Raw genomic sequence first — 26296 nt, forward strand, 5'->3', positions numbered from 1 at the left:
CACATGAAGGGGAGTTTTAAAATAGGATAGATGTATATATGAAGGGGAGTATTGACTCACACAATCACAAGGTGAAGTCCCATAATAGCCCATCTGCAAGCTGAGGAGCAATGAAGTCAGTCTGACTCCCAAAACCTTGAAAGTAGGGAAGCCAACAGTGCATCCCTCAGCTTGTGGCCAAAGGCCCGAGAGCCCCTGGAGAACCACTGGTATAAGTCCAAGAGTCCAAAAGCTGAATAATTTGGAGTCTGATGTTTGAGGGCACGAGTATCCATCATGGGAGACAGATACAGCCTGGAAGACTCAGCAAGTCGGCTTCTCCCACCTTCTGCCTGCTTTTTTTTCTAGCTGCACTGGCAGTTGATTGGATGGTGCCCACCCACATTGAGGGTGAGTCTGCCTTTCCCAGGCCACTGACTCAAATGTTAATCTCCTTTGGCAACACCCTCACAGACACACTGAGGAACAGTACTTTGCATCTTTCAATCCAATCAAGTTGACAATATCAACCATCACACAAGGTGTCACTCTGGTCACCCAGACTGGAGTGCAATGGCAGGATCTCAGCTCATTGCAGCCTCTGCCTCCTGGGCTCAAGTGATCCTCCAGCCTGAGCCTTCTAAGTAGCTGGGACTACAGGCGTGCACTACCACACCTGGCTATTTTTTTGTGTTTTAGGTAGAGACAGAGTTTCTCCATGTTTCCCAGGCTGATCTCGAACTCCTGGGTTCAACAGATCTGCCCACCTCAGCCTCCCAGAGTGCTGGGATTACAGTTGTGAGCCATTGTGCCTGGCCCATGTGTTCTTTAGTAAATTTCTCTTGTGTTTATGATATTCGATTTCCTCTAATGTGTTGTCAAAAGAAAAATTTTAGACAAATTAAACGGAGCTTAATTGAGCAAAGAACAATTCTTGAATTGGGCAACCCCCAGAACAGAATAGGTCCAGAAGTGACTCCAGTGCTGCCAGATGGTTGGAGAGGATTTAAGGACAGAAAAAGGAAAGTGGCTTACACAAAATGGAAGTGAGGTACAGGAACAGTTGGATTGGTTACAGCTTAGCATTTGCCTTATTTGAAGGTGGTTCAAACAGTTGGCCACCTGTGAGTGGTTGGAGTATGGCTGCTGTGATTGGTTGAGACTTGGCTACTTGTTACAAGAGTAGGTTACAGTCTGTGAACCCAAAATATCTGAGACAGGTCTCAGTCAATTTAGAAAGTTTAATTTTCCAAGGTTAAGGATGCCCTATGACACAGCCTCAGGAGGTCCTGACGACATGTGCCCAGGATGGTCAGAGCACATGTTGGTTTTATACATTTTAGGGAGACATGAGACCTCAATTAATCTGTGTAAGATATACATTGGCTCCGTCAGATAAGGCAGGACAACTCTATGTGGGGACATCCAGGTCAGAAGCAGGTAAAGAGGTAAAAGGAAAAGGTTGCATTCTTTTGAGTCCTTGATCAGACTTCCACTTAATACACAATTTAGTTTGGCTCAGTGAATGTGCATATTGTTTTTACATAAACAGGAGGGCAGAGAAAGCAATCAGATATGCATTTGTCTCAGGTGAGCCTCAGAGGGATGACTTTGAGTTCTGTCTGTCCTTTGTCCACAAAGTACTATGGACAATTGTGAGGGAGGTATCTAGCTTTTTATCTTTGTAGCTATCTTATTTAGGAATAAAATGGGAGGCAGGTGTCTGACATATTTCCCAGCTTGACTTTTCTTTTGGCTTAGTGATTTTAGGGTTCCAAGATTTATTTTCCTTTCACAAATCCATTTACACATCCAGTTAGATTACATTTCACTAGGTATGGAGAAACCTTTAGGCCAAACTTAAAATATGTAAGGAGGCAGCTTTAGGCTAAACTTAATTTAACAGTGTACAGTACAATATAGGGCAATACTGGCAGGGTGTGGTGGCTCACGCCTGTAATCCAAGAACTTTGGGAGGCAGAGGCAGGCAGATTACCTGAGGTCAGGAATTCGAGACCAGCCTGGCCAACATGGCAAAACCCCGTCTCTACTAAAAATACAAAAATTAGCTAGGCCTGGTGGTGTGTGCCTGTAGTCCCAGCTACTCCAGAGGCCAAGGCAGGAGAATCACTTGCACCTGGGAGGCAGAGATTGCAGTGAGCCAAGATTGCACCATTGCACTCCAGCCTGGGCAACTCCATCTCAAAAAACAAAAAACAAACAAGAAACAATATAGGGCAATACTGATAGGATTTGTTCTATTTTATTTCAATTATTTTTTCACCTAAGTTAGGGCTTAGAAAACGAAATTGTAAAACATGGCACTTTGGCATGCTGAGTGCTTTGAATTAAGGAATATTAAAAGGTCTCAGAAATCAGCCTCAGAACCAACAGATCTCTCTGACCTTCTTCAGCTTCCCCATCTCTCTGACCTTCTTCCTTTCCTGAAGCATCTGGAAGGACTCTGGAACTTCCTTTTGTGAGTAGGGAAGCTTCTTTCTAAAAAAAAGAAAAAAAGAAAAAGAAAAAAAGCAGTGATTCCCCTTTCTAGGAATCTTATCAAATAACCAGAAAAGGTTAACCACCAAAAAGATAAGACACTGGGAGTTGTCACTATGTCCAGACAGGCTTTTCTCTGTTTGTTTGTTTGTTTGTTTGTTTTTGTTTTTTGAGACAGAGTCTCACTCTGTCACCCAGGCTGGAGTGCAGTGGCATGATCTCCACTCACTGCAACCTCTGCCTCCCACGTTCAAGTGATTCTCCTGCCTCAGCCTCTGGAGTAGTAGCTGAAATTACAGGTGCCTGCCACCATGCCTGATTAATTTTTCTATTTTTAGTAGAGATGGGGTTTCTCCATGTTGGCCAGGCTGGTCTCAAACTCCTGACCTCAGGTGATCCACCCGCCTCAGCCTCCCAAGATGCTGGGATTATAGGCATGAGCCACTGTGCCTGATCTGGCTTTTCATTTATTCTTCTGAGTGCAGCTCCAAGAGGGATTACCTGGGAGATATTATTTATATAAGATAATCTTTGCTCACAGTTAAGTTCTGCCCCTCATCTTCCTGCCACCTCCCCCAGAGTTCAAAATAACTTTCTTCCGGGCCATTGTTCTTGGAGCTCATTCATTTCCTCTAAAAATCTTTTATTCCTATACCCCCCTGCCTACCATCTCCTCTTCTTCTATGAAGAAGGGTATATAAACATCTGGACCTAATTAGATTATTGAGTAATCATTCTCCTGAGGTTCTCTCATGATTATGCACATTAAATAAAGTTTGTATGCCGTTTTCTCCTGTTAGTCTGCTTTTTGTCAGTTTATTTTCAATGAGCCTTCAGAAAGAGTGAAAGGGAAGCTTGGTCTTCTCCTCTATGCATGTCAGTGTCCCCTCTAGACCGAGCTCTTCCAGGTCAGGGACTATGTCTTATTCATCTTTGTATTCATAGTATCTGGCACCAGTAGAATGTGTCCTGGTACATAGTATGTACCAGTAGAATGTGTACCATGTATACCAGTAGAGTACGTACTAGTATATACTAATACCACTACAGCATGTACCAGAGCACCTAGTATAGTATGTAATAGTAAGTTGCTACTGAATGAAAGACTAGGCCACACAGAGGCTTTACAGATAAACTAAAAGGAAGCTGAGCTTTAAAACCAAAAGCAAATGGAAATCTGCAGTTAGGTGTTGTATTAGTCTGTTCTCACATGCTGTAAAGACATACCTGAGACTGGGTAATTTATAAAAAAGAGAGGTTTAATGGGCTTATGGTTCTGCGGGTTGTATATGCTTCTGCTTCTGGGGAGGCCTCAGGAAACTTACAATCATGGGGCGAAGGCAAAGGGAAGCAGGCAGGCTGGGAACAGTGGCTCATGTCTGTACCCAGAATCTTGGGAGGCTGAAGTGGGAGGATCACTTGAGTCCAGGAGTTTGAGACCAGGTTGGGCAATGTGATGAAACCCTGCCTCTAAAAAATAAAATAAAATAAAATAAAATAAAATAAAATAAAAATTAGCTGGGTGTGGCATGTGCCTGTAGTCCCAGCTACTCTGGAGGCTAAGGTGGGAGGATGGTTTGAGCCTGGGAGGCCAAGGTTTCAGTGAGCTGAGATCATGCCATTGCACTCTAGCCTGGGTAACAGAATGATATCCTGTCTCAAAAAAAAAAAAAAAAGAAAAGAAAAGAAAAAAAAAATTTAAAAGGGGAGGCAGGCACATGTTCACATGGCCAGCAGGAGACAAAGACAGAGTGAAGTGGGAGGTGTTTTCAAACAAGCAGACCTTGGGAGAACGCTATCACAAGATAGCACCAGGGGAATGGTGCTAAATCATTAGAAAATCACACCCATGATTCAATCACCTCCCACAAAGCCCCACCTCCAAGCCTGAGGATTACAATTCAACATGAGACTTAGGTGGGGACACAGAGCCAAACCATATTAAGTATCTACTGTAGCGACAAATATTAGGTTGCCAATGCAAATATTCTAAATTTGAAGAAGTTAATCCTCATTGTGGTTAATATGAGTCAGAAAAACAGAGCATATCAGAGAAATGAGGCTAAAGGTAGGAGTTCTAGGAAGAGTAATCATAGATTTAGCCAATGAATATACCAGATTTTCTGCAGAAAATTCAGTGTTTAATATTTCATTATTTTAGTCATATAATTGCCCTGTCATATTGTGTTCTGTTATCTGGAAGACCAAAATGAATGCCCTTTATCAACTAAGAAGAACCCTAAAGTTAAGAAAATGAAAGTTACCTATGGGTGGAAGATTCAGGGCTTGGTTGGCATGGGAACTTCGCAAATTCCTAAGGCTACAAGAAAAACCACAGTCTTGGTAAATTTGCTAAAAACAGGAGTTATTGGGAAAATTGTCAGAACCTTACCAAACCTGATTTACAATCCAAACCACTATAGCTCTGATTGGACAAAGGACTAGCCTTACAAAAATTCTTTCCTGATAAGCAACTGAAGACTTCAAATCAGTTTCAGCCAGTTTATAGAGACTGCATGCAAACTTTGTGTCCAATGGTTCACCTTTTGACACGAAGAGCCAAGTTCCACCTTATTTTAATGTTAATACCTTACCCCAAAGTGAACATGGTATGTGTGTTATATATATGTTTATCCATTGCACGTGTTCAACGTCCCTCGTAGATATGTATAACTTTTCTCCCAAACCTGCTGAATATGTTTTACTCTATTGTGCAATACAGGTCCTGTGAGGCATAAAAACCAACCTGCCCTTTTCCTTCTGGGAAGAGAGCACCTTTGGCATAAGCTGGAGACTCTCTTCCTGCTGTGCAAACTGAAATCACCAATATAGTGCTCCTTTCTACTATTTAGCCATCCTTGTGGTCTTTTGGGTGACATTTTCTTTTTCTTTAAAGAAACATGGTCTCTTTTGCTGAGGTTGGACTGAGGTGATGCCATCTGGATTCACCATAGCTTCAGCCTCCAGGTCTCAAGTGATCCTCCCACCTCAGCCTCCCAAGTAGCTGGGACAACAGGTATGTGCCACCATGCCCAGCTAATTTTTTTAGTTTTTGTAGAGATGGGGTCTATGTTACCCAGGCCGGTCTCAAACTCCTGGGCTCAAGCGATCCTCCCACCTCAGTCTTCCAAAATGCTGGGATTTACAGGCATGAGCCATTGCACCTGACTGGATGACAATTCTTTAGGTTTATCTGTGCTCTTATTTTAGGTTTGGAAAGATGGTATGACACTGTGATGTATAATAAGACACGCAGTATGTATAGACAGTCTTAGTCCCAGTGTTCTGGCACACAGCTCCTAAAACCCTGGGAGTCTCCAAAGTGATAAATGGTTTTTGTATGCTAATAAAATGACAGTGTTAAGTGGGTTTCTGCATGCCGGAAGCTCCTGGATAGCTTCAGGATGGGGGCTCCTTGTCCAGGAACTAACCAGTGATTAAAGAGTTATGACTTTCAGCCCCAACCCCAACCTTGAAAGAGAGGAGAGGCTGAAGGTTGAGCTGATCACCGAAGGCCAATGATTTAATCAATTCTGCCTATATAAGGAAACCTCTATAAAATCCCAAAAGAAACGCAGAGGCAGGTGGATCACTTGAGCCCAGGAGTTCAAGACAAGCCCAGGTAACATGATGAGACCCCATCTCTACAAAAAATACAAAAATTGGCTGGGCATCATGGCGCACACCTGTTAGTCCCAGTTACTCAGAAGGTGAAGAGGGGAGGATTGCGTGAGCCTGGGAGGTGGAGGTTTCAGTGAGCAGAGATCATGCCACTGCACTCCAGCCTGGGTGACAGAGTGAGAAACTGTCTCAAAAACAAAAACAAAGCCAAAATCCAAAAGAAAAGGGTTTGGATAGCTTCCAAATTGCTGAACATGTGGAGATGCCTAGAATGTGGGGCACCCAGAAACAGTGTGGAAATTCTGGACTTTTGCTGGCCTTTCCATATGTATCTCTTCCATCTGGCTGTTCATCTATATACTTTATTATATCCTTTATTAATAAACTGGAAAATATACGTAAAGTGTTTCCCTGAGTTAAATGATCTGCTCTAAGCAAATTAATCAAGCCTGAAGAGGCAGGCATAGAGACTCCAATTTACAGTGGGTTGGTCAGAAGTACAGGTCACAACCTGAAGCTTGTGATTGGCATTGGAAGTGGGAGGCAGTCTTGGAGGATTGAACCATTAAACTGTGGGATCTGATGCTATCTCCAAGTAAATAGTATTAGAATTGAATTCAATTATAGGATCCCCAGCTGATGCCTGCTGGAGAATTGCTTGGTGTGTGGGAAAAACCCCCATGCATCTGGTCACAGAAGCATTCTGTTATACTGAGTGAATGTAAGAGTAAGAAGAGCACTTTGGGCCAGGTGCCGTGCCTCATGCCTGTAATCCCAGCAATTTGGGAGGCTGAGACGGGCAGATCACTTGAGGCCAGGAGTTCGAGAACAGCCTGGCCAACATGGCAAAACCCTGTTTCTATGAAAAAATAAAACTAAGAAAAAATTTAAAAAGAAAAACATTTTGATTTTTCCCCCCATCATCTCTATTAGATGGTGTGAATGTACCTGGTCTCCAGGCTTTTTGAATTGTGTCTATCAGCAATACCATTTTGAACTGAAATTCCTAACATAAGAAATGTACACAAAACTATAGAAACTTAAAAGGATGAAATAAAATATGTAAATAGATGCTCTAATATTCCCACACCCCTTGGAAGGTCATGTGTACCTGCTGCCCATGCACCTCATTTTGGAGGACACTAAAGGAAGAGTAAAGGCAGTGTTTATATCTGTAGTGTGAAGAGGCCCAGGACTGCTTCAGATGATCTTCACACCTGGAATCTGGACTGAAATAAGCTCTGATCTGAAATCAGATCTGAAATCTGTAATTAAGAATCTGACTTAATGTATGTTTGACTGCCGGTGACTTTTAAGCCTTATCCCGCCCTTCGTCCCATTATGCCCCACACCTCTGGCAACCTAAGCAAGCCTGGGTGTTGGTAGGCGGAGCTTACAGTGAGCCGAGATGGCACCACTGCACTCCAGCCTGGGCGACAGAGCGAGACTCCGTTTCAAAAAAAAAAAAAGGCCTGGGTGCTTGCCAGACATGGTGGCCCATGCCTGTAATCCCAGCACTGTGGGAGGCCGAGGCAGGAAGATGACTTGAGCCCAGCCTGGGAAACATAGTGAGACACAGTCTCTTAAAAAAAAATAAAGCAAGCAAGCCTGGGTATTTCCTTCTTTGATACCAGTGGGAAACTCAAACCACATGCAAGAAACATTACTCTGGCCCTACTCCCTAACCACCAAAAAACCCCAAGTCAGTCTCCTTCCCTGTTGTCAAATCCTGCTTAGGAGCTGCCCTGCCTTCCCCAGAAAGCTTATGTGAGTAACAACCCTTTCATAGTCTGTTGGTATGTGTATGGCTTCGTCAGTCATTTCTTCTTTTTTTTTTGAGACAGGGTCTCACTGTGTTGCCCAGACTACAGTGCAATGGTACAATCATAGCTCACTGCAACCTCCAACTTCTAGGCTGAAGGGATTCTCATGCCTCAGTCTCCTGAGCAGCTGGGACAACAGGTGTGCACAATCATGCCCAGATAATTAAAAAAAATGTTTCTTTTTTTGCAGAGATGGGGGGGTCTCTGCATGCTGCCCAGGCTGGCCTTGAACTCCTGGCCTCAAGTGATCCTCCTACCTTGGCCTCCCTAAGTGCTAGGATTACAGGCATGAGCCACTGAACCTGGCTATCAGTCTGGACATTTGAACCAAATTTTGAGTGTGGAATGCATCTTGTCTCAGTGTGGGATGGCCACAAAAAAATAGCATCCTCCTTTACAGTTCACCTACTGCTTTATTTCTTTTCACAGCACTTAATACCGCCTGACATATTACATATTTATTGTTTGTTTTCTGCACTAGACAGATCCCCAGCTTTAGTAAAGTGTTTGGTATAATCATTCGAGTGGCTACTTTGCTAGCACTGTTAAAAGCACTAGTGCTACAGTTGTGAACAAGGCCCTTGCCTGTATGAAGTGTACACTCCAGAGAGCAGGGCAGATGTTCAATACCTATTTGTTAAATGAAAGAGTATTAATACTGTTTTTGTCTGGAGGTAACATATTAGAAACATAATATATCAAAAATTAAATTTTTTATTCTTTTTTTGCATCAAAATAGTGCTTAAAATAATAGGAATTTATACTCACAAGACATAGCTAACATCCAGAGTAGACATTTAAAAAATATTATTTGAAAATTACGTACTTAGTACTAAAGACTTCCTAAATTTGTACATTAGCAAGATTGGCATTAGCACCATTAGAGAGTTGATCTTTGGCTAATGATTATTCAAAGAACATTCAGGAAAATTTCAACCATTACAATCAGTGAGTATAATTTTATATTTCAGCAAAGATAGTGGTCATGTTCAGCAACAGCCTCACTTGCAAATTAAAGTAAGCTCACTTCAATGTTGCACTTTGATGCTGTTTTTTTACCCCTTCTCTTGCAAATAACCAGTGAAATAAAAATTGTTTCTAACTGGCAATCGAAACAAGGGAGGAATTATGGCTAGCCAACTAGTTGCTAATGTTTGTGTTTTTATTTTTTATTTAAGAAAAATTTTAAATAATAGAGATGGGGTCTCACCATGGTGCCCAGGCTGGTCTTAAACTCCTACGCTCAGACAATCCTCCCACTCGGCCTCTCAACATGCTGGGATCACAGGCTTCAGCCACCAGGCCCGGCCTGCTAATGTCTGTGAAAGGCAACTTGCAAACTTCTATGGTTTAACTTCACCAGAAGGGTAAAGGGCTCCCCACCTGCCACCTTGTTCTACGAAAAAGGTATACTCTGATTACTAGAATGGATTTTTAAAATTCAATACAAAGATTCAATAACTATCAACATTTCTAAACACTGATTTTTCTTTTTATTTTTTCAAGTATTTTTTAATGTCCTGCAGGTAATAACACTGATTTTTCTAATACTCAGAAACATCTACTTAGCAGCTGTGATACTAATTTGCAAAATGTAATGTTATACAAATATAAGGTACTACTAAATACATAGTAGAAATAATTGCATGATTCCTGATGTTTATATTCAAGGTATAAACATGGCTGATTTTGCTGATACTATAGAATAAAAAAAATAAAGTTGCTATGTAAAAAATTAAAGAATATCTCGGCCGGGTGCGGTGGCTCAAGCCTGTAATCCCAGCACTTTGGGAGGCCGAGACGGGCGGATCACGAGGTCAGCAGATCGAGACCATCCTGGGTAACACTGGTGAAACCGTCTCTACTAAAAAATACAAAAAACTAGCCGGGCGAGGTGGCGGGCGCCTGTAGTCCCAGCTACTCGGGAGGCTGAGGCAGGAGAATGGCGTGAACCCGGGAGGTGGAGCTTGCAGTGAGCTGAGATCCGGCCACTACACTCCAGCCTGGGCAACAGAGCGAGACTCCGTTTCAAAAAAAAAAAAAAAAAAAAAAGAATATCTCAATTAGATATTTTTGTTCCTAATCTCTTTCAGACAGATCTATGAAATAATATAGAATATACAATCAATATATCCTTTCATATGAAGTGAAAAAGAATGGGGTCTAAGTAGTGAGATCATCTCTATTTTTCACTTTTTTAAAAAAACAGACAGGGTCTTGCTATGTTGCCCAAGCTGGTCTCAAACTCCTGGGCTCCAGTTTTCCTCCTGCCTCAGCCTCCCAAAGTGCTGGGATTATAGGCATGAGCCATTGTGCCTGGCCCGTGGGATCATTTCTATTGGTTTTATGTCAGTATCAATTAATGAGTCAATTAATTAACCTTAATGATTTCTTTTTCTAAATAAGTATCAGCTGATTTAATCTCGCCCAATTGAATGAGACTCTTTTGGTTGATCAATGCGATAGAGAAACTCTGCAGGTAAGAAGTACCCAAGATATTCCACTATATCTGGAGTAGTGTCATAATGGTAGTGTCCACCTTCTCCATGATGACTGAAAAAATGAGTGTGCTCCAGTCGCAAATCAAACCCCTAGGATAACAGACAAACAATATGTTAGTACTCCAAGTATTGATTAGAGTTTAAGGGGGAAGGGATAACTTTTTATGTTGCAATAGTTTTCATTTTTTAAATAGGTAGTACATTCACATGTTCTAAACTCAAAGGGGGCAAAACGATATATTCAGTAAAATGTATCTTCCTCTCTCTTGCCCTCACCACTTGCTCCCCTTCCTAGCAGTTGACCAATGTAAACAGTTTCTTGTATATCCTTCCAGAAATATTTACTTTTATTTTTACTCAAATGTAGTATTTTGTACACACTTTTCTGCATGTAACTTTTTTTCATGTAACAATATAGTTTTGAGATCTTTGTATATCAAATCATAAAAGAGCTTCCTCATTTTTTTATACTTATGTGGTATTCCATTGTGTATGTAAGTTAACTGACATTTGCATTATTTCTAATTCTTTTGCTACTACAACAACACTGTAATGAATAACCTTTTAACTAACAATTTTACACAATTATGCATATATTTAAGTATAAAATCCTAGACATATAATCACTGGATCAAAAGATATGACCAGGCTAGGCGCAGTAGCTCATGCCTGTAATCCCACCACTTTGGGAGGCTGAGGCGGGCAAATCACTTGAAGTCAGGAGCTTGACCCCAGCCTGGTCAACATGGCAAAACCCTGTCTCTACCAAAAATACAAAAATTAGCCAGGTGTGGTGGTGAGCACCTGTAATCCCAGCTACTCAGGCGGGTGAGGCAGGAGAATTGCGTGAACCCAGGAGGCGGAGGTTGCAGTGAGCTGAGATCGCATCACTGCACTCCAGCCTGGGCAACAGAGCGGGACTCTGTCACAAAAAGTTAAAAGAAAGAAAAGATAAGGCCAATATTTTAGTAGGTATTTGCTTTGAATTGGTAAAATATTTTCTAGTGTATAGTATTATAATATAATGAACACCAAACAAGATGACAGGAGACCTGAATCCTAGTTGTGACTCTACTATTTTTTTTGAGCCTGTTACCCAGGCTGGTCTCAAACTTCTGGATTCAAGTCAGCCTCCTCGGTACCTAAGAATACCAGGGCATGCCACCATGCCCAGCTACACCTGCTATTTAATAAAATAATTTTGGGTGTTATTTAAAATGCCTATGCCTTCATTTTCTCAAAGGTAAAATCTGCTCTGCCTAACTCATAGGATGATGAAGAGCTCCCTTATCTTCCAAAATAATTCTAGAGACTACCCTAATTCTTAAATAACAACAACACATGGTTGGGCGTGGTGGCTCACGCTTGTAATCCCAACACTTTAGGAGGCAGAGGTGAGTGGATCACCTGAGGCCAGGGGTTTGAGACCAGCCTGACCAATGTGGTGAAACCCTGTCTACTAAAAATACAAAAATTAGGCCGGGCGCGGTGGCTCAAGCCTGTAATCCCAGCACTTTGGGAGGCTGAGACGGGCGGATCACGAGGTCAGGAGATCGAGACCATCCTGGCTAACCCGGTGAAACCCCGTCTCTGCTAAAAAATACAAAAAAACTAGCCAGGCGAGGTGGCGGGCGCCTGTAGTCCCAGCTACTGGGGAGGCTGAGGCAGGAGAATGGCGTGAACCCGGGAGACGGAGCTTGCAGTGAGCCAAGATCCAGCCACTGCACTCCAGCCTGGGCAACACAGCAAGACTCCGTCTCAAAAAAAAAAAAAAAAAAAAAAAAAATACAAAAATTAGCCTGGCATGGTGGTGCATGCCTATAATCCCAGCTACCCGGGAGGCTGAGGCAGTTCAATCACTTGAACCCAGGAGGCAGAGGTTGCAGTGAGCTGAGATCGTGCCATTGCACTCCAGCCTGGGCAACAAGAGTGAAACTCTGTCTCAAAACAACAACCCCACAAAAATTGCCTAGTTCTTAAAGATTATCCTGCCAGGCGCGGTGGCTCACGCCTGTAATCCCAGCACTTTGGGAGGCCGAGGCGGGCGGATCACGAGGTCAGGAGATCGAGACCATCCTGGCTAACACAGCGAAACCCCGTCTCTACTAAAAAATACAAAAAATAAGCCAGGCGTGGTGGTGGGCTCCTGTAGTCCCAGCTCCTTGAGAGGCTGAGGCAGGAGTATGGTGGGAACCTGGGAGGCGGAGCTTGCAGTGAGCCCTGATCGCATCACTGCACTCCAGCCTGGCCACAGAGCGAGACTCCGCCTCAAAAAAAAAAAAAAAAAAAAAAAGATTATCCTAAAAATCAAGCATCAAGCATTATCATTATAGTATAAATATAAAAAAACAGACACAGACTTACTGGGTCTCTGGAGACAAAAACTGGTAGACAAACCAAAGGAGCTTTCATCTCATAAAAATGCAACCATTTATTCACCTCTTCATCAGAGTTCAAGGGGCAGGAAGAAAATTCTGCAGGCTACAACAAAAGATAATTATATAGGTAAACATACTGAATATTATGAAGAATTAAAAATTTTAAAAATATATTTTATTTACTTATTATTAATTTTTAATTATACTTTAAGTTCTGGGTTACATGTGCAGAACATGCAGTTTTGTTACATAGGTATACACGTGCCCTGGTGGTTTGCTGCACCCATCAACCCGTCACCTACATTAGGTATTTCTCCTGTTATCCCTCCCCTAACCCCCACCCCCCGACAGGTCCCGGTGTGTGATGTTCCCCTCGCTGTGTCCATGTGTTCCCACTGTTCAACTCCCACTTATGAGTGAGAACATGCGGTGTTTGGTTTTCTGATCTTGTGATAGTTTGCTGAGAATGATGGTTTCCAGCTTCATCCATGTCCCTGCAAAGGACATAAATTCACCCTTTTTTTATGGCTGTATAGTATTCCATGGTGTATAGGTACATTTTCTTAATCCAGTCTATCATTGATGGACATTCGGGTTAGTTCTAAGTCTTTGCTATTGTGTATAGTGCTGCAATAAACCTATGTGTGCATGTGTCTTTGTCGTAGAATGATTTATAATCCTTTGGGTATATGCCCCGTAATGGGATTGCTGGGTCAAATGGTATTTCCAGTTCTAGATCCTTGAGGAATCACCACACTGACCTCCACAATGGTTGAACTAATTTACACTCCCACGAACAGTATAAAAGCATTCCTATTTTTCCACAACCTCTCCAGCATCTGTTGTTTCCTGACAGGGTCTGGCTCTGTCACCCAGGCTGGAGTGCAGTGGGATGATCACGGTGGGCCTGGAAAAGGTACAAGTTTCCACTATGGTGTGTGGGATTGGCAACTGGGCCCCCAGCCTTCAGGCCTCCCTGGCCTGAAGGTAGGGCCTTACCGGAAACCCGTCCCCTTCTCCTCCAAAACCTGTCTGCCTCCTGCTGCCAATCATGGAATCCAGGCTGTATGTGCCAAGGGGTGCCTGAAGGCCAGTGCAGAGCTGCCCTCAGCCCTCGCTCAGCTTCCTGTCTATGCTCGTGTCAGTGCCCAAAATTCAGAAGGGGCCGGGGCAGCAGGGGGCTGGTGTATCCGCAGTGCCCTGAGCGTGTGCACACCTGGCTGGGCTGTGACAGCGACCAGGCTCTGCCTGACTTTGCTCCTGGATCGGAGCAGGTGCTGACAGCAGGGAGAAGCCAGGCAGTGGGAGCAGGCATTTCCAAACCTGCAAGAGCAGTGGGGGCCTTCCCAGACCCCGAAGAAAGCAGGAATGCCTAGGTCCGCAGCCACCGTTTGGGCAGCTGCAGCTGCGCCTGGGAAAATGGGGCTCTCGCCTGTTCCGGCCGGGAGAGCACAGGGATGCCAGGGACCACAGCCATGGCTTGGGTGATTGCAGCGGCACCAAGGAAGCTCCAGCGACAAATCAGAAGGGGCGGGACTCCCACTTGTCTTCAGCTCCCACCCACTCCATGGAATGTGTAGCCTCAGCTGTGCCTCCCTGCTGCAGCCACTCCAGACAGCCTGCCGCTGCCATCATCACTATGTTGACCAGGCTGGTTTTGAATTCCTGGCCTCCGGTGGTCCTCCCACCTCAGCCTCCCAAAGTGCTAGGATTACAGGCATGAGTCATTTTGCAGGCCTTGAATTTATCTTGATCTTAAAAACAAACATATCCAAAATAAAGTTCTAATATATTAACATGGATAAAAACATTATCTTACAATCTGATTTACAATATAATCATTTAAATTTTAAAGTAATACAATCATAGTAAAAATGATTTGTTTAGAGTGTCTTTGAATGTAGAATTTCCAACATATACCTTACAATTCTAAGATCTGGCCCAGCGCAGTGTTTCACATCTGTAATCCCAGCACCTGAGGCGGGTGGATCAGCCTAGGTCAGGAGTTCGACACCAGTCTGGCCAACGTGGCAAAACCTTGTCTTCACTAAAACTACAAAATAAGCCCAGCGTGGTGCTGCATGCCTATAATCCCAGCTACTCAGCAGGCTGAGGCAGGAGAATCCCTTGAATCCGGGAGGTGGAGGTTGCAGTGAGTCAAGATCGTGCCACTGCACTCCAGTGTGGGCAACAGAGCAAGGTTCCGTTTAACAACAACAACAAAAAAATCCTGAGATCTTAAACATGTGCACACATACAAACTCCTTCATGCATGTATGCACACATGGGCTCTTACCATAATGTGAGACTTCACTTTTCCCTTCTGAATTATGAAAGTACCTCCCATTCCTACAGGCTTATTCCATAATGTTTTTCCAGGGTCTGTCTCATAGAAGTCACAAAGTTAAGTGGTCCAGTTCTTCTTTTGGCTTTCACCTCAATTACCTATAGAGGACACAAAGGTGCGTATCATTGACTATGCTGCAAAATAACTACCGAAGTAAAATATTATATAATTGTAAAATATTATATAATTTAATGCTGTCAAACAAATATTCCGTTCTTTGCTTAGAGCCCCCAGATCTGAGTTGTCGCAATCTTGTGAGTCTTGATCAATCATATATATGTATACACACACACACGTACATATCAGTTATATGTAATTTATAAATAAGTCTTAAGCATGCTTTCTTGAACTGAGAAACTGAGAAAGACAAGTTTCTCAGTGTAGACAAGTACTACACTGAACTCTAGAGACTCTTAACATATGTGTCAAGGCAGTCAAATATTGAGAATTACCTGCTTTAAAGGAATTAATCTTTGGTAAGGGGGATGAGAAGAAAATGATTACATTTTCTCACTTCCCTTAAAAATCTGTACTATATTATCTCTACAACGTGGAAGTTAAGTATTTTCACTTCTCAATCTCTTATCTCAAAGTAGTCGAAGAGGCTATCTCTACTTACAAAACTGGAGAGTCTTCACAAAAGCTAACACTGAAATCATCTTTTTGTGTACTAACAGGAAGTAAATATGAAGTAAGGCATTAGTTTTCCTTACTTTCTTCTTGCTGTAAGTTTTTGCTACCACCATTTCTATCTAGAGCAATGTATGATTCATCAGAAAGGAGCAAATAACCTATTTACTACCTGTAAGTAGGCATTATTTATTTTAGCTGTATGGTTCATGTAGATGACTAACTCACTCTCCAAATTAATATTCTATTACCTTTTAGTTCTCAGAAAAAGGTCTTCCTTACTAAGTAGTCTTCTTTTTTTTTTTTTTTTTTTTTTTTTTTGAGACAGGTCTTGCTGTCACCCAGGTAGGAGTACAGTGGTGTGATCATAGCTTGTTGCAGCCTCAAACACCTGGCCATAAGGGATCCTCCTGCCTCCTGAGTAGCTAGGACTATAGGCATGTACCACATCTGGCTAATTAAAAACATAAATTATTTTTTTTTTTGAGACAGGGTCTTGCTACATTGCCCAGGCTGGTCTGAAACTGCCAGACTTAAGTGATCCTCCAGCTTTGGACTCTCAAAGGACTGGAATTATAGGCATGAGCCATTTTGCCAGCCATACTATTCTTTTTTTTTTTTTTGGAGACAGAGTCTTGCTTTGTTGCCCAGGCTGGAGTGCAAGTGGTGCGATTTTGGCTCACTGCAACCTCTGTCTCCCAGGTTCGAGCAATTCTCCTGCCTCAGCCTCCCAAGTAGCTGGGACTACAGGTGTGTGCCATCTTCCCGGTCTAATTTTAGTATTTTTAGTAGAGACGAGGTTTCACCATGTTGGCCAGACTGGTCTCAAACTCTTGACCTCAGGTGATCCACCCACCTCGGCCTCCCAAACTGCTGGGATTACAGTCATAAGCCACCGCACCCGGCCTCCAGCCATATTATTCTTAACCTTAGTTTGAAAGATGACTTTTGCTCTGCCTTTCGTATTCTCTGAAACTTTCATTACTGGGTTAAAGAGCTTTGACTTAGGAAGCTCTAATTTTCTTTTTTTTTTTGAGACAGAGTCTCACTCAGTGGCCCAGACTGGAGTGCAGTGGCATGATCTTGGCTCACTGCAACCTCTGCCTTCTGGGTCTGAGCGATTCTCTCACCTCAGCCTCCTGAGTAGCTGGGACGACAGGCACACACCACCACACCCTGCTAATTTTTGTATTTTTTGGTACAGATGGGGTTTCACCATGTTGGCCAGGCTGGTCTTGAACTCCTGACTTCAAGTTGACCTTAAGTTATCCATCCAGCTTGGCCTCCCAAAGTGGGAAGCTCTAATTTTCTTAGCAAAACCATATTTGTGGCAGTAAAAGTTCACATTTTTAGCTATCTGAGAACATTTAGGGAATATTGTATTTTTATGGACAAAATCACCTTGCCAGGTTGGCCCTCACTGGCAAAAAGATTAGCCAGTAATGCACATTCAAAATCATGACGTTTCTCACTGTATTTCTCCAGGAGGCACTCTCCATCTGCAGGGTTTACATGGGCAAAGTAACTACCATTCACAGGAGGCTTGTGTTCACTTTCTGTCTGAATAACTGGCATAAACTGAAAAGAAAGTAAGGCAATTAGTCAATCTTTGTATCTCTGCAAAGAGAATATCTTGAATAGTGTTATAAAACATTTAATCCTTTTAAAACATTTCAGTTCAAGTCCTAATAAGAGAACATACAATACATAATATTTAATTTTAGACATAACAAACTTGAAAAACATTTTATAAGATATTTATAGGCCGGGCACTGTGGCTCACGCCTGTAATCCCAGCACTTTGGGAGGCCAAGGGGGCAGATCACAAGGTCAAGAGATCAAGACCATCTTGGCCAACATGGTGAAACCCCGTCTCTACTAAAAATACAAAAATTAGCTGGGTGTGGTGGCGTGTGCCTGTAGTCCTAGCTACTCAGGAGGCTGAGGCAAAAGAAGTGCTTGAACCTGGGAGGTGGAGGTTGCAGTGAGCCAAGATCGCGCCACCGCACTTCAGCATGGCGACAGAGTGAGGCTCTGTCTCAAAAAAAAAAAAAAAAAAAAAAAAAAAAAAGATATTTATAGTATTTCTTACAGTGTATCTATAACTTGCATTAAATATCTTATTTTAATTTTAAACTTTTTTTCCTAACTTGAACACTAGGCAAATTGTATTAATGTTTCTGCAAAGAACTTGTCTGACTACTATTAGTCATATCTGAAGAGGTTATGAGAGAATGAGCAGACTTAAGTCTTGTATTCATGAGATTCAAAGAAACAGTAATATTTTCATATGATAATAATATATATTAGTAATAACTATTAACTTCTATAAATAACCATCATACTATTGTGATAGTTTCCTACTATTTGGTCTGGAAGAAGTTGACTAGATCACTAATATTCCATTCACCTTCTAATCCAAAGCTGCCTGCATACCCAAAGCAAGGATTTATAGAGAAATTAGGAATCCTGTAAGAATATAAATGTTTTATAATCCAGAACCTTCAACAGAATACCACAGAACCCTGCATTTATCTAAGGCTGAACCTATAACGTAAGAAAATCTAAAACTATAAGTTAGTACTCCATTATAGTTAGTCCAGTTGGAATGTGTGCTATAGCAGAAATCTATATCAAGCAGTATCAAACCTGCAGAGAGACTTACAATTCACTCAGAAAGTAGGATTTTTGGCACTAAAAGCAAAAAGACAAATCAAATGTCAAATCAATAAAGTAAAATAATTTTCTCATACATGCTGACCTCAGAATTGAACCCGAGAGTCTGAAATGGACCTGCTCCTGCTCCAAGAATAAAAGCTCCAGGCAGCTTGATTTCTTTTGCAATTTTATTCAGATCATAAACCTATAGAAGAGGAAAAAATATTATTTAAGTCACAATTTGTATGAAGTCCCTAGTTTACCTTTTATTATTGATCCATTAGCACTTCCTTGCCAATTGATCAACAGGTCTTCTAATAATAAACAGAGTAATCAACCCAACTTCTACAATCTTCATGTGAATATGCAGAGTAAAAGTACTTACTTTTTTTTGGTTTACAAGAGGCAGTAAGTAAGGCACACCTCCTACTTCTGCAATTCTAGTTTTCCCACAGATGCCTAAAAAAAAAACCAAAAAACAAAAACACAAGCCATCTTAAAAATAGGCAAACATCTAATTTAATAATAAAATGCCAGAAGACACAAATTTAATTTATTAACAGTACATAACTTCTCCATTCTCATAAAGTTTTACAAATAACAGGGATTGGAAGACATAAGTAGCTAGAACCCCTGTCCTGTTTTAAGTACCTGTGTCTCTAATATCATCATAACCAAGCATGGCTTATATAGTTGGTGGCGTAAAGTTAATACAAGGCAAGGGCAAGGGTTAGAACTGGGGCCAAAGTTTGGATTGGGTAAGGTTTCTAGAATGTCTTTTAACGCCTTGTTTCTTTAAAAAAATCTATTTTGGGGTGGTTTTTGTTTTTTTGTTTTTTGGCTAAAACTGTTTTTTAATTTTTAATTTAAAATATTTTACTCTGATAGAATGTAAAATCTTAGGTGGTGGCTCACGCCTGTAATCCCAGCACTTTGGGAGGCCGAGGTGGGCGTATCATGAGGTCAGGAGATTGAGACCATCCTGGCTAATACGGTGAAACCTCGTCTCTACTAAAAATACAAAAAATTAGCCAGGCATTGTGGCACGTGCCTGTAGTCTCAGCTACTCGGGAGGCTGAGGCATGAGAATTGCTTGAGCCCGGGAGGCGGAGGTTGCAGTGAGCTGAGATCCGGCCACTGAACTCCAGCCTGGTGACAGAGTGAGACTCTGTCTCAAAAAAAAAAAAAAAGAAAACTATAAAGAAGTATTATGCTAGCCGGGTACAGTGGCTCATGCCTGTAATCCCAGCACTTTGGGAGGCCGAGGCGGGCAGATCACGACGTCAGGAGATCGAGACCATCCTGATTAATATGGTGAAACCCCGTCTCTACTAAAAATACAAAAAAATTAGCCAGTTGTGGTGGCGGGGGGCTGTAGTCCCAGCTACTCAGGAGGCTGAAGCAGGAGAATGGCGTGAACCTAGGAGGCGGTGCTTGCAGTGAGCCGAGATCTCACCACTGCACTCCAGCCTGGGCAACAGAGCGAGACTCTGTCTCAAAAAAAAAAAAAAAAAAAAAAAAAAAAAAGGATGCTAAATGCTTTGAAGAAGTTAAAAGACATTGCCATATAGTACACAAGCCTTCTAGAATTTACAGCTCTACTTAAAATAAAATATTGTTTAAGCTAGAAAGGCCCCCCAAAAACATTCAATTCAAATCTCCCCATGTTAATGTATCTCAAAGTCAGGTTTAAGACAGAAGTGGAGTCCAGAATTTCTATGGCAAACTCCTTTTCAGCAAAGATGTTAATTACAGAATAAAAAGAACACTTTGAGTGTTTATTCTCAAATTCCTCATCATAACAGGGTATAACGGGAGAGGGTTAGACTTTGGAAAGAGACAGACTTGCATTTGAATCCTGATTATGATTTGCACTGAGCTTATCTAGCCTCTCTCCTTTTCAGTTTTCTCATCTGCAAACCAGGGCTACTACTTACCTTGCGGTGTTATTGTAAAAACTGAAACATCAAATAAATATCTATCACACTGCCAAATTATTTTATTCTTCTAACACTAATTTCCCTTCCTTCTCACTTCAAACAGTGGATGCTCACTTGGCAAATTTGTTGAAGGATTAGTTTTAATAGATTATTCAAATACAAGGCTTTTAGGATCCCTTCTGGTCTTGAATAAATAAAACCATAAAAATTAAATTCAGTTTCCATAACAGTCTGAGCAATTAAAAGCAAAACTCTCATGTGATACAAAGAATTCTAACCTATTGGATATCTATTCTATAATCTGTAAAGGTTACATAACTGCATAAAACACAATCCTTTTCTACAAGAGTATGAAATGAAATTTAATCAATATCAGAAGAGTGAGCACAGAAATTTGGCACAATTTAGCCTAAACGTTGTGACAATATCTTTTATTTGTAGATAATTTAAGATGTCCTTAAAGATAATTCTAGTTTCAAAAAAATATTATGACTAAAAAACAAAAGCTAATTGCAAAAATTGCTTACCTTTTACAGGAAAGGTAAAGGGTTCCTTAGTCAAATCAGGGCAATCAACTACAGAGACCTGGACATCAGCAAAGTTATCTTTTAACCCCTTCTGCATAACTAATAAAGACAAGGAATAAGATTATTTAACATTACGTAAAAACTTAGCTACCACATATCAAAAGTACCCCCAACACACTCCCAATCTCAACTTGTATAATAAAAAAAAGGGGGGGAAATGGTCTTATTAATGAATATAACTAGACATTAAACATAATGATATAGTACAATGTAGACTAAGATATATAAATACTTCCTCTACAGTGATTTCCAACTTTTGAAGATAAACAGCCTGCACTTGTGTGAGGATGAGGATTACCTTCTTTTTTGAAAGAAGATTCCAAAAACCAACTGAAATGTGAACATTTAAACTTTTTGAAAATTAAGTAATCACATGTAACAACTTCAGTGACGGTAACAGACAAAATATTGAACAAAGCAGCCAGACACAAAAGACTACATACAATATTACTTTATGCATCTCAGAAACAGGCAATGGATCAAGGCTGACTGGGAAGGTATGCAAAGAAGCCTTCTGGGATGTTGAAAATATTTTACATTTTGATCTGGATAGTAGTTACATAGGTGTAACTATTGTTAACATTCATCAAGCTGTGTACTCAAGATTAGTGTACTTTACTGTAGACAGTTATACCTCAATAACAATGTAAAAAGGCACAGGTATCTCAAAGTTATTAATTTAAGACCGATGTATTTCCCTCTCTCTCTTTTATATGTAGAGACCAGGTCTTGCTATATTGCCTGGCTGGTCTCGAACTCCTGGGCTCATGTGATCTTCCTGCCTTGTGTCTCCCAAAGTGCTGGGATTACAATGAGCCATCACACCTAGCCTCAATGGTTTTTTTTTTCTTTTTTTTTTGAGACAGAGTCTCATTCTGATAGCCTCACCCTGTCGCCCAGACTGGAGTGCAATGGTGTGCAGCACGATCTTGGCTCACTCAGCCTTGATCTCCAGGCTCAAGTAATCCTCCCACCTCAACCTCCCCAGAAGCTGGGACTATAGGTGGGTGCCACCATGCTTGGCTAATTTTTGTAAAAATGGGGTTTTAGCTTGTTGCCCAGGCTGCTCTCAAACTCCTGGGCTCAAAAGATCTGCTCACCTTGGCCTCCCCAAATGCTGGAATTACAAGCATGAGCCACCGCATCAGCCTATGTACTTTTAAGGATCAAAAGTTCTTATAAAATTTCTTCTTTTTTTTTGGAGATGGAGTCTCACCCTGTCACCCAGGCTGGAGTGCAATGGTACGATCTTGGCTTACTGCAACCTCCACCTCCCTGGTTCATGCCATTCTCCTGCCTCAGCCTCCCGAGTAGCTGGGGTTACAGGCACCCACCACCACACCCAGGTATTTTTTGTATTTTTAGTAGAGATGGGGCTTCACCATGTTGGCCAGGCTGGTCTTGAACTCCTGACCTCGTGATCCACCTGCCTCGGCCTTCCAAAGTGCTGAGATTACAGGCCTGAGCCACTGTACCTGGTCAATTTCTTTTTTTTTTTTTTTTTTTTGAGACTGAGTCTCACATTGTCGCCTAGGCTGAAGTGCAGTGGCGCGATCTTGGCTCAATGTAACTTCTGCCTCCCGGGTTCAAGTGATTCTTGAGGCTCAGACTCCCGAATAACTGGAATTACTGGCACACACCATCACGCCCAGCTAATTTTTGTATTTTTAGTAGGGATGGAGTTTTGCCATGTTGGCCAGGCTGGTCTTGAACTCCTGACCTCAAGTGATCTGTCTACCTTGGCCTCCTAAAGTGTTGAGATTGCAGGCATGAGCCACTGTAGCAGGCCATAAAATTTCTACTTTTACTGAATATATCCTGCACATATAGAAGGAAAAGAGAAACAAACACAAAAGTGAAAACTGGTTCTAGAAAAGCAATAAAAGAAAAAATCTGGCCAAGCATGGTGGCTCATGCCTGTAATCCCAACACTCTGGGTGGCCGAGGCAGGAGGATCAAGTGAGGTCAGGAGTTCAAGAGCATCCTGGGCAATAGAGCAAGATCCTACGTTTACAAAAAGAGAAAAGAAAAAGAAAAAATTCCTAGCTACCCTGTCATATTAGGGAAGACAGACTGATGAAAAAGAAATACAGGCCAAACAATACAGATTGTTTACTAGTTACCATTCAATTGGCGGGGAGGGGGGGAAGATTATAAGAGGAAAGTTACAACAAAGCAAAAATGAGTCTATCTGTTGACTTCGACCTTATCAAGATGCCAAATGAACTACCAGAACAACACATTTTGAGAAGCAAGGGAAGGTTCTATAGTTACCATCAGAACAGAACCTAGAGGTTGTCAAATAAAGGTTGGTATTCTGACAGACTTTACAGTTTCGGATAAGAACTATTCCTGGCTTCATTTTGTGTGCCCATTTTTGTTTTCCTTTTTTTGCCTATCTTCCCTCCTAATTCATCTTGGGAAACTGCCTTAAATACTTGTTTGAACAAGGAGAAATATATAAAAATAAACACAGAGAGAAATCAAAGCAAGTTCACTGGCAGTCTGTCATTATCAGTGGTGTGGGGGAATTATATTGGGAATATGATTAACACACAACAGTAGAATATACATTTAAAGAATAATGTAAGTGAAAAAAGTTAAAGCAAAATTGTGCAACTCTTTGGGCATCACACATGCTTAAGTCTTGGATCACTAATCATTTACATCCTGTAAAGCTGGTATCATCAATAATCTATAAGTGAAAGAAAAAAGAATTTACAAATTATAATTTCAGTTTTTTTGGAGGGACAGAATTTTGGACTTTCTCAATAAAAATGGGACAGAACAGAAACTGAAATGGAAAATGAATTCCATACCAAAAGTATTATTTTGATAAGTAAGATATAGATATAGGTAAGTAGTAAGATATAGATAGATCTTAGAATCTTTTTAAAAGAATTTTCTCTTGGGATAATTTTTAAAAACCCAAAGTTAATATTGTTTTTACCTCCAGCAAGCTCTTCTAGACTTGGTACATGAAAAGAAAACTCAGCACAAGCCATTTTCTTTCTTCTTTAGGTGTGAGGTTGGACAAATAGAGTTACTCTTGGTTAATTATCACAAGAGTCCACAGCGCACCAAGTATGAACTGCTTCTGTTCTGGAAATGAACCTTTAGCATTCAAACATACAAACAGAACAAAAGGGCATTTAGGTTTCTATCTTCACAAAAAGGCAAACACAGCTTCTAGCATTTAATATTCCAAGTGAGAAACAGACAAGCGACCTTTTAACACTTATACTTTATTTTATTTTAATTTAAAATTTAAAACTAATTTTTTAATAGAAACACGATCTTGCTGTGTTGCCTAGGCTGATCTTGAATTCCTGGCCTCAAGCGATCCTCCCACCTCTGCCTCCCAAAATGCTGGGATTACAAGTGTGAGTTACTGCTCCCGGCCAATTCATTTTTTTAAAAAAAATCATATAGCTGGAGTGAACATCCAATTTTCTAATGGTTGGTCTAAGGAATATAGGTCTTGAAGCAAAAGGTACTTATTAGGAGTTTATGGGTAAGTGTTTAAATGGTTGTAGATAACAGTACATATAAGATTTGTACAGTACATATAGGATCTCAAGTATTTCTATAATAGATATGTTTTCTATTCTATATTTCACATTTAGGCCAAAAATTAAATGAGCTCCTTAGACTATCATTTTTTCAAAATAAAATTTAAATTACAAATACAAATGGAAACTTTTATGGAATGATTAGCCTTTGAAATTCAAATTTTTATTTTCATTTACAAATAAATATACTTTCTTGGTAAATAGATTTAATGTTCAATTCTGATAATCTACCCAATTATAATTTGATATTTAAATATATGCTTTACTATCATTGCAACTAAAAAATAAAATATATGCCAAGCATATTCTGTAACAAATAAGTACACATACACAGAGATTAGTATCTTACCTTAAGTGTTCAGTGATGAGGTGTGCAACCAGAGGGAGATAAAATGAAGGCAGGGAAAAATACAAGTAATATGAGGTAGTCATGTATCCTACTCCAGGCCAATCACAACAGGGAACACAGACAAGACTCTTAAGGGTGTTTCTAAGAGTACTGCAGGAGTTCTCATTAAAATTGTTAATAGAACACTTCATTAATCTTGAGTGGCCTCTGCCCTTAACATGCCTATTTAGCAAGTGGAAAGGTGATCCTCAGTCATCTGAAATATTCTTCTAAATTTTTTTTTTTTTTTTTTTGAGACGGAGTCTCGCTTTGTGGCCCAGGCTGGAGTGCAGTTGCCGGATCTCAGCTCACTGCAAGCCCCGCCTCCCGGGTTTAGGCCATTCTCCTGCCTCAGCCTCCTCAGTAGCTGGGACTACAGGCGCCGCCTCCTCGCCCGGCTAGTTTTTTGTATTTTTTAGTAGAGACGGGGTTTCACTGGGTTAACCAGGATGGTCTCAATCTCCTGACCTCGTGATCTGCCCGTCTCGGCCTCCCAAAGTGCTGGGATTACAGGCTTGAGCCACCGCGCCCGGCCTAAATTTTTTTTTCTAATTTTCCAAAGATTCGTAGGTTGTTTAGAAACTGGGTTTCTAGTTCCGGTACTTTTCAACAACATATCCTCTCTAACCATTCTATTGCATACATTTAGGATGTTACATTTACTTCAGTACTTTATCAAATACCAGCTTTTATTGTTCTTGATTTAATATATGTAATCTAATCTCCCAAATATATATAACTGTTTATAAAGCATCCCAAATCTTTTTTTTTTTTTTTTTTTTGAGACGTAGTCTCGCTCTGTCACCCAGGCTGGAGTGCACTATGGCATCATCTTGGCTCACTGCAACCTCTGCCTCCCAGGTTCAAGCGATTCTCCTGTCTCAGCCTCCCTAGTGGCTGGGATTACAGGCGTGTGCCATCACGCCTGGCTAATTTTTTGTATTTTAGTAGAGACAGGGTTTCACCATGTTGCCCAGGCTGGTCTCAAACTCCTGAGCTCAAGCAATCCACTTGCCTCCGACTCCCAAAGTGCTAGGATTACAGGTGTGAGCCACCACACCCAGCCCCCAAATCTTACATAATCATACTTAAATTATTTTAAACATAGTTTTGTGTGAGGAAAAGAAAGAGAGATCAGACTGTTACTGTGTCTATGCGGAAAAGGGAGACAAAAGAAACTCCATTTTGATCTGTACAAAGAAAAATTGTTCTGATTTGAGATGCCGTTAATCTGTAACTTTAGCCCCAACCCTGTGATCACAGAAACATGTGCTGTATTGCATCAAGGTTTAAGGGATTTAGGGCTGTGCAGGATGTGCCTTGTTAACAATATATTTGCAGACAGTAAGCCTGGTAAGTCATCGCCATTCTCC

General features: G+C 41.1%; 1 protein-coding gene and 1 long non-coding RNA gene across 2 annotated transcripts; both read right to left on the minus strand.

Annotated features, from left to right (window-relative positions):
• Positions 1-2127: 2127 nt before the first annotated feature.
• On the minus strand, positions 2128-9747 carry LOC115893494. The gene is made up of 3 exons (XR_004053501.1): positions 9133-9747; positions 4743-4798; positions 2128-2478 (listed from the first exon to the last, which is right to left on the minus strand). It is a non-coding gene; the product is annotated as an uncharacterized LOC115893494 (long non-coding RNA).
• A 125-nt stretch (positions 9748-9872) lies between these two features.
• C15H11orf54 (chromosome 15 C11orf54 homolog) lies at positions 9873-25162 on the minus strand. Its single transcript, XM_010357355.2, is given in 10 exon segments — positions 9873-10513; positions 12788-12904; positions 15098-15165; positions 15168-15246; positions 17180-17356; positions 18540-18641; positions 18822-18895; positions 20904-21002; positions 23914-24077; positions 24885-25162. Coding segments are annotated over 9 exon segments (945 nt in total). The 5' UTR covers positions 23969-24077; positions 24885-25162; the 3' UTR covers positions 9873-10339.
• Positions 25163-26296: the final 1134 nt, after the last annotated feature.

Source organism: Rhinopithecus roxellana, chromosome 15 (assembly GCF_007565055.1).
Source record: "Rhinopithecus roxellana isolate Shanxi Qingling chromosome 15, ASM756505v1, whole genome shotgun sequence".
In the NCBI taxonomy this organism is placed as follows: Eukaryota; Metazoa; Chordata; class Mammalia; order Primates; family Cercopithecidae; genus Rhinopithecus; species Rhinopithecus roxellana.